Raw genomic sequence first — 12,870 nt, 5'->3', positions numbered from 1 at the left:
CAGGTCTAATATAACACCTGCCTCGGTCAGACCACTCACAGGTCTAATATAACACCTGCCTCAGTCAGACCACTCGCAGGTCTGTCGTCTGCCTCAGTCAGACCACTCGCAGGTCTAACACCTGCCTCAGTCAGACCACTCACAGGTCTAACACCTGCCTCAGTCAGACCACTCTCAGGTCTAACACCTGCCTCAGTCAGACCACTCTCAGGTCTAACACCTGCCTCAGTCAGACCACTCACAGGTCTAATATAACACCTGCCTCAGTCAGACCACTCACAGGTCTAATATAACACCTGCCTCAGTCAGACCACTCGCAGGTCTGTCGTCTGCCTCAGTCAGACCACTCGCAGGTCTAACACCTGCCTCAGTCAGACCACTCACAGGTCTAACACCTGCCTCAGTCAGACCACTCGCAGGTCTAATATAACACCTGCCTCAGTCAGACCACTCACAGGTCTAATATAACACCTGCCTCAGTCAGACTACTCACAGGTCTAACACCTGCCTCAGTCAGACCACTCGCAGGTCTAATATAACACCTGCCTCAGTCGGACCACTCGCAGGTCTAATATAACACCTGCCTCAGTCAGACCACTCTCAGGTCTAACACCTGCCTCAGTCAGACCACTCTCAGGTCTAACACCTGCCTCAGTCAGACCACTCTCAGGTCTAACACCTGCCTCAGTCAGACCACTCTCAGGTCTAACACCTGCCTCAGTCAGACCACTCACAGGTCTAATATAACACCTGCCTCAGTCAGACCACTCACAGGTCTAACACCTGCCTCAGTCAGACCACTCACAGGTCTAATATAACACCTGCCTCAGTCAGACCACTCACAGGTCTAATATAACACCTGCCTCGGTCAGACCACTCGCAGGTCTAACACCTGCCTCAGTCAGACCACTCGCAGGTCTAATATAACACCTGCCTCAGTCAGACCACTCACAGGTCTAACACCTGCCTCAGTCAGACCACTCGCAGGTCTAATATAACACCTGCCTCGGTCAGACCACTCACAGGTCTAATATAACACCTGCCTCGGTCAGACCACTCGCAGGTCTGGTCTAACACCTGCCTCAGTCAGACCACTCGCAGGTCTAATATAACACCTGCCTCGGTCAGACCACTCGCAGGTCTAACACCTGCCTCAGTCAGACCACTCGCAGGTCTAACACCTGCCTCGGTCAGACCACTCACAGGTCTAACACCTGCCTCAGTCAGACCACTCGCAGGTCTAACACCTGCCTCAGTCAGACCACTCTCAGGTCTAACACCTGCCTCAGTCAGACCACTCGCAGGTCTAACACCTGCCTCAGTCAGACCACTCACAGGTCTAACACCTGCCTCAGTCAGACCACTCGCAGGTCTAACACCTGCCTCAGTCAGACCACCCCCGCAGGTCTAATTTAACACCTGCCTCAGTCAGACCACTCACAGGTCTAATATAACACCTGCCTCAGTCAGACTACTCACAGGTCTAACACCTGCCTCAGTCAGACCACTCGCAGGTCTAATATAACACCTGCCTCAGTCGGACCACTCGCAGGTCTAATATAACACCTGCCTCAGTCAGACCACTCTCAGGTCTAACACCTGCCTCAGTCAGACCACTCTCAGGTCTAACACCTGCCTCAGTCAGACCACTCTCAGGTCTAACACCTGCCTCAGTCAGACCACTCACAGGTCTAATATAACACCTGCCTCAGTCAGACCACTCACAGGTCTAACACCTGCCTCAGTCAGACCACTCACAGGTCTAATATAACACCTGCCTCAGTCAGACCACTCACAGGTCTAATATAACACCTGCCTCGGTCAGACCACTCGCAGGTCTAACACCTGCCTCAGTCAGACCACTCGCAGGTCTAATATAACACCTGCCTCAGTCAGACCACTCACAGGTCTAACACCTGCCTCAGTCAGACCACTCGCAGGTCTAACACCTGCCTCAGTCAGACCACCCCCGCAGGTCTAATATAACACCTGCCTCGGTCAGACCACTCGCAGGTCTAATATAACACCTGCCTCGGTCAGACCACTCGCAGGTCTAATATAACACCTGCCTCAGTCAGACCACTCGCAGGTCTAACACCTGCCTCAGTCAGACCACTCGCAGGTCTAACACCTGCCTCAGTCAGACCACTCGCAGGTCTAACACCTGCCTCAGTCAGACCACCCCCGCAGGTCTAATATAACACCTGCCTCAGTCAGACCACTCGCAGGTCTAATATAACACCTGCCTCAGTCAGACCACTCACAGGTCTAACACCTGCCTCAGTCAGACCACTCGCAGGTCTAACACCTGCCTCAGTCAGACCACTCGCAGGTCTAACACCTGCCTCAGTCAGACCACTCGCAGGTCTAACACCTGCCTCAGTCAGACCACTCGCAGGTCTAACACCTGCCTCAGTCAGACCACTCACAATCTAACACCTGCCTCAGTCAGACCACTCTCAGGTCTAACACCTGCCTCAGTCAGACCACTCACAGGTCTAATAACACCTGCCTCAGTCAGACCACTCGCAGGTCTAACACCTGCCTCAGTCAGACCACTCACAGGTCTAACACCTGCCTCAGTCAGACCACTCGCAGGTCTAGTCTAACACCTGCCTCGGTCAGACCACTCGCAGGTCTAACACCTGCCTCAGTCAGACCACTCGCAGGTCTAACACCTGCCTCAGTCAGACCACTCTCAGGTCTAACACCTGCCTCGGTCAGACCACTCGCAGGTCTAACACCTGCCTCGGTCAGACCACTCTCAGGTCTAACACCTGCCTCAGTCAGACCACTCTCAGGTCTAACACCTGCCTCAGTCAGACCACTCACAGGTCTAATATAACACCTGCCTCAGTCAGACCACTCACAGGTCTAACACCTGCCTCAGTCAGACCACTCACAGGTCTAATATAACACCTGCCTCAGTCAGACCACTCACAGGTCTAATATAACACCTGCCTCGGTCAGACCACTCGCAGGTCTAACACCTGCCTCAGTCAGACCACTCGCAGGTCTAATATAACACCTGCCTCAGTCAGACCACTCACAGGTCTAACACCTGCCTCAGTCAGACCACTCGCAGGTCTAACACCTGCCTCAGTCAGACCACTCACAGGTCTAATATAACACCTGCCTCCTCAGTCAGTCAGGTCTACACAGTCAGACCACTCACAGGTCTAATATAACACCTGCCTCAGTCAGACCACTCACAGGTCTAATATAACACCTGCCTCGGTCAGACCACTCGCAGGTCTGGTCTAACACCTGCCTCAGTCAGACCACTCGCAGGTCTAATATAACACCTGCCTCGGTCAGACCACTCGCAGGTCTAATATAACACCTGCCTCAGTCAGACCACTCGCAGGTCTAATATAACACCTGCCTCAGTCAGACCACTCGCAGGTCTAATATAACACCTGCCTCAGTCAGACCACTCGCAGGTCTAACACCTGCCTCAGTCAGACCACTCGCAGGTCTAACATAACACCTGAATATCAGTCAGACCACTCACAGGTCTAACACCTGCCTCAGTCAGACCACTCGCAGGTCTAACACCTGCCTCAGTCAGACCACTCGCAGGTCTAACACCTGCCTCAGTCAGACCACTCGCAGGTCTAACACCTGCCTCAGTCAGACCACTCAGGTCTAACACCTGCCTCAGTCAGACCACTAGCAGGTCTAACACCTGCCTCAGTCAGACCACTCGCAGGTCTAACACCTGCCTCAGTCAGACCACTCGCAGGTCTAACACCTGCCTCAGTCAGACCACTCGCAGGTCTAACACCTGCCTCAGTCAGACCACTCGCAGGTCTAACACCTGCCTCAGTCAGACCACTCGCAGGTCTAACACCTGCCTCAGTCAGACCACTCGAGGTCTAACACCTGCCTCAGTCAGACCACTCGCAGGTCTAACACCTGCCTCAGTCAGACCACTCGCAGGTCTAACACCTGCCTCAGTCAGACCACTCGCAGGTCTAACACCTGCCTCAGTCAGACCACTCGTCAGGTCTAACACCTGCCTCGGTCAGACCACTCGCAGGTCTAACACCTGCCTCGGTCAGACCACTCGCAGAACAGCTAAGAGCGTCGTTAGATGCATTTCCTCTCCTGCATCACTTTAAACACAGAAGATCTCTGCTGAACATAGAACCACACGGTTCATCCGTCTCTCTGTGACCGCAGATAACTTCAGGACAAACAAAGTTGACAATGTTTTTGCCATTAATGCAAACAAGCGAAGTATAAACAGATGCTTCAAATTCAATCCGAGACGACTGTATAAAATAAAACAGTAGGCTATAGGCTATAGGCCTAAATGAATATTTAAATCATATTTAAATGAATATTTAAATCATATTTCAAATGAATGTCATGTTCAATTCAGTTCTATTTTTCTACTTGTGGCTGTCTGTGATTGGTCAATATATTTCATGATGTGTAGCCTAACGTGATGAATGATGTGCCAAGTCAGTGATTTAATGCATTAGAGGGTAAGAATTAGAATAATCCGCCTCAAATGTGTGGAGCCATAGATGGAAATATCTCTGATCCATCATCAGTATTGTAGCCATAGATGGAAATATCTCTGATCCATCATCAGTATTGTAGCCATAGATGGTAATATCTCTGATCCATCATCAGTATTGTTGCCATAGATGGTAATATCTCTGATCCATCATCAGTATTGTAGCCATAGATGGAAATATCTCTGATCCATCATCAGTATTGTAGCCATAGATGGTAATATCTCTGATCCATCATCAGTATTGAAGCCATAGATGGTAATATCTCTGATCCATCAGTATTGTAGCCATAGATGGTAATATCTCTGATCCATCAGTATTGTAGCCATAGATGGTAATATCTCTGATCCATCATCAGTATTGTAGCCATAGATGGTAATATCTCTGATCCATCATCAGTATTGTAGCCATAGATGGTAATATCTCTGATCCATCATCAGTATTGTTGCCATAGATGGTAATATCTCTGATCCATCAGTATTGTAGCCATAGATGGTAATATCTCTGATCCATCAGTATTGTAGCCATAGATGGTAATATCTCTGATCCATCATCAGTATTGTAGCCATAGATGGTAATATCTCTGATCCATCAGTATTGTAGCCATAGATGGTAATATCTCTTATCCATCAGTATTGAAGCCATAGATGGTAATATCTCTGATCCATCAGTATTGAAGCCATAGATGGTAATATCTCTGATCCATCAGTATTGTAGCCATAGATGGTAATATCACTAGGAGCTGATCCATCAGTATTGTAGCCATAGATGGTAATATCTCTGATCCATCAGTATTGTAGCCATAGATGGTAATATCACTAGGAGCTGATCCATCAGTATTGAAGCCATAGATGGTAATATCACTAGGAGCTGATCCATCAGTATTGAAGCCATAGATGGTAATATCTCTGATCCATCAGTATTGTAGCCATAGATGGTAATATCACTAGGAGCTGATCCATCAGTATTGAAGCCATAGATGGTAATATCACTAGGAGCTGATCCATCAGTATTGAAGCCATAGATGGTAATATCACTAGGAGCTGATCCATCATCAGTATTGTGGAATAATGATAATGTAAAGTAAAGATTTTAATGGAGAAAGCTGATCTGAGAGCGACACTCCCTTTCGTTTGACCCCAACAGTATTGACATTTCCTCCAACGACAGCACTTTCGTTTGACCCCAACAGTATTGCCATTTCCTCCAACGACAGCACTGGTAATATCACTTAGATCTTGATCCATATCATCATCAGTATTGTAGCCATAGATCCCCAACAGTATTGACATTTCCTCCAACGACAGCACTTTCGTTTGACCCCAACAGTATTGGCATTTCCTCCAACGACAGCACTTTCGTTTGACCCCAACAGTATTGGCATTTCCTCCAACGACAGCACTTTCGTTTGACCCCAACAGTATTGGCATTTCCTCCAACGACAGCACTTTAGTTTGACCCCAACAGTATTGACATTTCCTCCAACGACAGCACTTTCGTTTGACCCCAACAGTATTGCCATTTCCTCCAACAACAGCACTTTCGTTTGACCCCAACAGTATTGGCATTTCCTCCAACGACAGCACTTTCGTTTGACCCCAACAGTATTGGCATTTCCTCCAACGACAGCACTTTCTGCGTGGCGTTTTGGGAAACGTATGTTACATCGTCGGGCGTTGTAAAGAAAGTGGACATTTGGTCATTTTGCAAACGCTCTGATCCAAAACCACGTACAGTAATGAGTGCATATATTTTCATACTTTTTAAAAATGGTACCGATTCCCCTGGTGGGAACGGAGCTCCCAACCTACGGCTTCGCCAGCGCCATGCTATACCAACAGACACGTGATGCATCGTTATAACACTCCTTAGTTTCATGGCCACAGGGAAACCAGCAGGTCTTAATGGACCACAGAATGACAGTGGAACAATACCCTTCTATATCACCTCATTAATATTTGGAGCAAGGTTATTATTCTAGGTCAAGGTACTGTACTCATGTCTAGCTGCTGAGTAGAGGGGTCAGGGGTTAGAGGTCAGAATACTATCTGTACTCATGTCTAGCTGCTGAGTGGAGGGGTCAGAGGTCAGAATACAATCTGTACTCATGTCTAGCTGCTGAGTAGAGGGGTCAGGGGTTAGAGGTCAGAATACTATCTGTACTCATGTCTAGCTGCTGAGTAGAGGGGTCAGGGGTTAGAGGTCAGAATACTATCTGTACTCATGTCTAGCTGCTGAGTAGAGGGGTCAGGGGTTAGAGGTCAGAATACTATCTGTACTCATGTCTAGCTGCTGAGTAGAGGGGTCAGGGGTTAGAGGTCAGAATACTATCTGTACTCATGTCTAGCTGCTGAGTAGAGGGGTCAGGGGTTAGAGGTCAGAATACTATCTGTACTCATGTCAGAAGAGGTCAGAATACAATCTGTACTCATGTCTAGCTGCTGAGTAGAGGGGTCAGGGGTTAGAGGTCAGAATACAATCTGTACTCATGTCTAGCTGCTGAGTAGAGGGGTCAGGGGTTAGAGGTCAGAATACTATCTGTACTCATGTCTAGCTGCTGAGTAGAGGGGTCAGGGGTTAGAGGTCAGAATACTATCTGTACTCATGTCTAGCTGCTGAGTAGAGGGGTCAGGGGTTAGAGGTCAGAATACTATCTGTACTCATGTCTAGCTGCTGAGTAGAGGGGTCAGGGGTTAGAGGTCAGAATACTATCTGTACTCATGTCTAGCTGCTGAGTAGAGGGGTCAGAGGTCAGAATACTATCTGTACTCATGTCTAGCTGCTGAGTGGAGGGGTCAGGGGTTAGAGGTCAGAATACTATCTGTACTCATGTCTAGCTGCTGAGTAGAGGGGTCAGGGGTTAGAGGTCAGAATACTATCTGTACTCATGTCTAGCTGCTGAGTAGAGGGGTCAGGGGTTAGAGGCCAGAATACTATCTGTACTCATGTCTAGCTGCTGAGTAGAGGGGTCAGAGGTCAGAATACTATCCGTACTCTCATGTCTAGCTGCTGAGTAGAGGGGTCAGAGGTCAGAACACTATCCGTACTCTCATGTCTAGCTGCTGAGTAGAGGGGTCAGAGGTCAGAACACTATCCGTACTCTCATGTCTAGCTGCTGAGTAGAGGGGTCAGAGGTCAGAATGACTTACTGTACTCGCTCACGTCGAGGTCGTAGACAGCGTGAATGTCGCTGAGAGAGGCAATGCGAGCCTGGATCTTGGTCCTTCCCTCCCTGGTCGTCTTGTCGATACGTTCGATCATCTGCTGCTGACGGTCGATCCAGTACAGGTGGTTCCCAAACACCGTCAGACCAACCGGCTGGAGGATGTTGGAGTCCTCGATCACAATCCGATTGGCTCCTGGAGGAAGGGGGGGGGGGCAAAACAAGGAAGGGAGGTAAAAAGGGTCAGGAAGTGAAGGAACGGAGCAGTGATTGGCTATGACCTCGGCCAGGCAGATCAGTGATTGGCTGACATGAGGTTGGTAGGCACCTGATAGGTCACTGCTCTCGATGCGTCGGAGGTCTGAGTCGACCCAGAACAGCTTGCCGACCTCATTGTCTATGGCCAGGGCAACGGGCTTCCCCAGGCCACTGAAGAACAACACCTCTCTCTCTGTCCCGTCGAGCGCTGCTCGTTCTATCTTAGGACTGCGCTCCTGCAGGTTGGTAAAGTACATGTACCTGGAGAGAGAGGGAGACTATATGAACAGACATGACGGCTGTGTACATCTGGAGAGGTACATAACAGTATTTGTCTTAGGGTGCACCTACCCCACATTATCCCAGGAACAGTCCTACCCCACATTTCCCCAGGAACAGTCCTACCCCACATTTCCCCAGGAACAGTCCTACCCCACAATCCCCAGGAACAGTCCTACCCCACAATCCCCAGGAACAGTCCTACCCCACATTATCCCAGGAACAGTCCTACCCCACATTTCCCCAGGAACAGTCCTACCCCACAATCCCCAGGAACAGTCCTACCCCACATTTCCCCAGGAACAGTCCTACCCCACAATCCCCAGGAACAGTCCTACCCCACAATCCCCAGGAACAGTCCTACCCCACAATCCCCAGGAACAGTCCTACCCCACAATCCCCAGGAACAGTCCTACCCCACAATCCCCAGGAACAGTCCTACCTCACATTGTCCCAGGAACAGTCCTACCTCACATTGTCCCAGGAACAGTCCTACCCCACAATCCCCAGGAACAGTCCTACCCCACAATCCCCAGGAACAGTCCTACCTCACATTGTCCCAGGAACAGTCCTACCTCACATTGTCCCAGGAACAGTCCTACCCCACAATTCCCCAGGAACAGTCCTACCCCACAATCCCCAGGAACAGTCCTACCCCACAATTCCCCAGGAACAGTCCTAACCCCAACATTTTCCCAGGATGTCGTTATCAACACGAGGTGAAGGGTACAGTAAATGTAAAATGGCCATCAAATCAACAGTGTGATGTTTGGATTCAGTCTCGTGAACTGTTGTGTCCTCGTCTTTGGTCTTAATCATTTGTGCCATATTCTCCAAACGGTTCCGTTTCGTTTCCTACCAAAACGGTTATTATACTTTTCACATTTCTTCTGGATGAATCATTTGGATTTAGCCCCGTCGTACAGGCCAAGTAAAACACGACGAGGCAACAAAGGCCCCCTCTCTGGGACAGGAGTCTGTCTGTGAACCCCACAAAACAGAGGAAGAGGAGACATCACAGAGCTTTTTCTTCAACTACTAACCCTCGCTCTGGGTTGACCACGATGGCTCTGGGTCTGTCGTGTTCTCCTCTCAGCACCACTCCCACCCGGCTGCCGTCGGTCCTCGTCACGTTAATGACATTAGTGACCTCGCTGGTCCAGTAGATGAAGCGGCTGTAGATGTCGATGCTCAGGTCAAACGGCTGGAGGCCCAGGTTAGGACCGCCCACTTGGCTCCACACCACCGTCATACTCTGATAGGATAGGAGGAACAGGCCGTCAGTCAAATCATGCTCTGATAGGATAGGAGGAACAGGCCGTCAGTCAAATCATGCTCTGATAGGATAGGAGGAACAGGCCGTCAGTCAACTCATACTCTGATAGGAGGAACAGGCCGTCATGCTCTGATAGGAGGAACAGTCAGTCAGTCAAATCATGCTCTGATAGGAGGAACAGACAGTCAGTCAAATCATGCTCTGATAGGAGGAACAGACAGTCAGTCAAATCATGCTCTGATAGGAGGAACAGTCAGTCAGATCATACTCTGATAGGAGGAACAGGCCGTCAGTCAACTCATGCTCTGATAGGATAGGAGGAACAGACAGTCAAATCATGCTCAAATCAAGGAACAGGCCGTCATGCTCTGATAGGAGGAGGAACAAATCATGCTCTGATAGGAGGAACAGTCAGTCAAATCATGCTCTGATAGGAGGAACAGGAGGAACAGCTCTGATAGGAGGAACAGTCAGTCAAATCATGCTCTGATAGGAGGAACAGGCCGTCAGTCAAATCATAGGAGGAAACAGGCCGTCTGATAGGAGGAACAGGCCGTCAGTCAAATCATGCTCTGATAGGAGGAACAGGCCGTCAGTCAAATCATGCTCTGATAGGAGGAACAGTCAGTCAAATCATGCTCTGATAGGAGGAACAGGCCGTCAGTCAAATCATGCTCTGATAGGAGGAACAGACAGTCAGTCAAATCATGCTCTGATAGGAGGAACAGGCCGTCAGTCAAATCATGCTCTGATAGGAGGAACAGGCCGTCAGTCAAATCATGCTCTGATAGGAGGAACAGGCCAAATCATGCTCTGATAGGAGGAACAGTCAGTCAAATCATGCTCTGATAGGAGGAACAGGCCGTCAGTCAAATCATGCATAGGAGGAACAGTCAGTCAAATCATACTCTGATAGGAGGAACAGACAGTCAGTCAAATCATGCTCTGATAGGAGGAACAGTCAGTCAAATCATGCTCTGATAGGAGGAACAGGCCGTCAGTCAAATCATACTCTGATAGGAGGAACAGGCCGTCAGTCAAATCATGCTCTGATAGGAGGAACAGGCCGTCAGTCAAATCATACTCTGATAGGAGGAACAGGCCGTCAGTCAAATCATGCTCTGATAGGAGGAACAGGCCGTCAGTCAAATGGTGTTGACCTGGTAAAGCCATAACACACTGATCTACGCCCCGATGTGGTTTATGGAGGCAGGTTCTGGATCAGTGGACGTACCATGTTCCCGTTCTCCTGCGCTCTGCGGATTGCGTTCTGTTTGGAGTCGATCCAGTACAGTTGTTTATCCAGGGGGTCGTAGTCTATAGCCCTGACATTCCTCAGACTGTGGATGGGAAGGATGATGTCAGGAGACTGATGCTCATCCATCACCATCCGGTTAATGGCTGACTTCTGACTGAACAAGAGGAACGACGTAGGGGCTGGAGGAGGGGGAAGAGACCATTACAACAATTACTTTGGATGAGAAATGAATGGAGAGAGAGAGAGGAACGACGTAGGGGCTGGAGGAGGAGAGGGGGAAGGGACAATTACAACAATTACTTTGGATGAGAAATGAATGGAGAGAAAGAAAAACAAAGAGAGAGGAGAGATATGAAGAGGGAAAGGGACAGAGACAGAGAGACAGAGAGAGAATCAAGCATGTGATGTCTGATTAATGATCACAGTGGGTGGCCCAGTGGGTTCTCTCTCCCCTGGTCAGCATAGCTGTGGGGGCATCTACAGTATATGACCAGCAGTATGTCAACACCCCTTCAAATTAGTGGATTCGGCTGTTTCAGCCACAGCCTTGCTGACAGGTGTATAAAATTGAGCACACAGCCATGCAATCTCCATAGACAAACATTGTCAGTAGAATGACCCCTACTGAAGAGCTCAGTGATTTTCATAGGATGTCACCTTTCCAACAAGTCAGTTTGTCAAATTTCTGCCCTGCTAAAGCTGCCCCGGTCAACTGTGTGTGTGTGTGTGCGTCTCTCACCACTGCAGGTCTTGTTGTCATTGTTGAGGGAGAAGTGGGCGGGGCATCCGCAGACGAAGCTGCTGATTGGTACAGCCAGACAGAGGTGTGAGCATTGCCCATTGGTGGAGGCGCAGGCGTTCCAGCCCCCCTGGCGCGACGAGTGGAAGACCAAGATGTCCATCACGTAGTCTAGGTGACCCTGGATGACCGTACGGTTCTGGCCCGATGTCTTATTGGCCCGTTCGATGCTGCGCTGAGACCAGTCCGTCCAATAGATGTAGTCCTGGTACTGGGTCAGACCAAAGGGGTGGGGGAGGTCGTCGGCTATAACCTCACGCTCCAGACCTGGGGGAGCAGAGGAGGAACAGTTAGACCTGGGGGAGACAGGAGGAGGAGAGGGAAGAGTTAGACCTGGAGGAGACATGAGGAGGAGGAGAGGAGAGAGAGGGAACAGTTAGACCTGGGGAGACAGGAGGAGGAGGAGAGGAGAGAGAGGGAACAGTTAGACCTGGAGGAGACAGGAGGAGGAGGAGAGGAGAGAGAGGGAACAGTTAGACCTGGAGGAGACAGGAGGAGGAGGAGAGGAGAGAGGGAGGGAACAGTTAGACCTGGAGGAGACAGGAGGAGGAGAGGAGAGAGAGGGAACAGTTAGACCTGGAGGAGACAGGAGGAGGAGGAGAGGAGAGAGAGGGAACAGTTAGACCTGGAGGAGACAGGAGGAGGAGAGGAGAGAGAGGGAACAGTTAGACCTGGAGGAGACAGGAGGAGGAGAGGAGAGAGAGGGAACAGTTAGACCTGGAGGAGACAGGAGGAGGAGAGGAGAGAGAGGGAACAGTTAGACCTGGAGGAGACAGGAGGAGGAGAGGAGAGAGAGGGAACAGTTAGACCTGGAGGAGACAGGAGGAGGAGAGGAGAGAGAGGGAACAGTTAGACCTGGAGGAGACAGGAGGAGGAGAGGAGAGAGAGGGAACAGTTAGACCTGGAGGAGACAGGAGGAGGAGAGGAGAGAGAGGGAACAGTTAGACCTGGGGGAGACAGGAGGAGGAGAGGAGAGAGAGGGAACAGTTAGACCTGGGGGAGACAGGAGGAGGAGAGGAGAGAGAGGGAACAGTTAGACCTGGAGGAGACAGGAGGAGGAGAGGAGAGAGAGGGAACAGTTAGACCTGGAGGAGACAGGAGGAGGAGAGGAGAGAGAGAGGGAACAGTTAGACCTGGAGGAGACAGGAGGAGGAGAGAGAGGAGAGAGAGGAACAGTTAGACCTGGGGGAGACAGGAGGAGGAGAGGAGAGAGAGAGGGAACAGTTAGACCTGGGGGAGACAGGAGGAGGAGAGGAGAGAGAGAGGGAACAGTTAGACCTGGAGGAGAGAGAAGGAACAGTTAGACCTGGA

At 50.1% G+C, this 12,870-nt stretch overlaps 1 protein-coding gene across 1 annotated transcript in view; it reads right to left on the bottom strand.

Moving 5' to 3' along the window:
• LOC115120970 (low-density lipoprotein receptor-related protein 6-like) overlaps positions 1 to 12,870 on the bottom strand; it is a 123,233-nt gene that overhangs the window by 24,947 nt on the left and 85,416 nt on the right. Inside the window, 5 exon segments of the mRNA XM_065017062.1 lie at positions 7,676 to 7,885; positions 8,018 to 8,208; positions 9,270 to 9,481; positions 10,737 to 10,939; positions 11,500 to 11,826. Coding sequence (XP_064873134.1) covers positions 7,676 to 7,885; positions 8,018 to 8,208; positions 9,270 to 9,481; positions 10,737 to 10,939; positions 11,500 to 11,826 — 1,143 coding nt within the window.

This window comes from Oncorhynchus nerka, unplaced genomic scaffold, assembly GCF_034236695.1.
Source record: "Oncorhynchus nerka isolate Pitt River unplaced genomic scaffold, Oner_Uvic_2.0 unplaced_scaffold_311, whole genome shotgun sequence".
Lineage (NCBI taxonomy): Eukaryota > Metazoa > Chordata > Actinopteri > Salmoniformes > Salmonidae > Oncorhynchus > Oncorhynchus nerka.
This window is presented reverse-complemented; position numbering and strand designations above follow the sequence as displayed.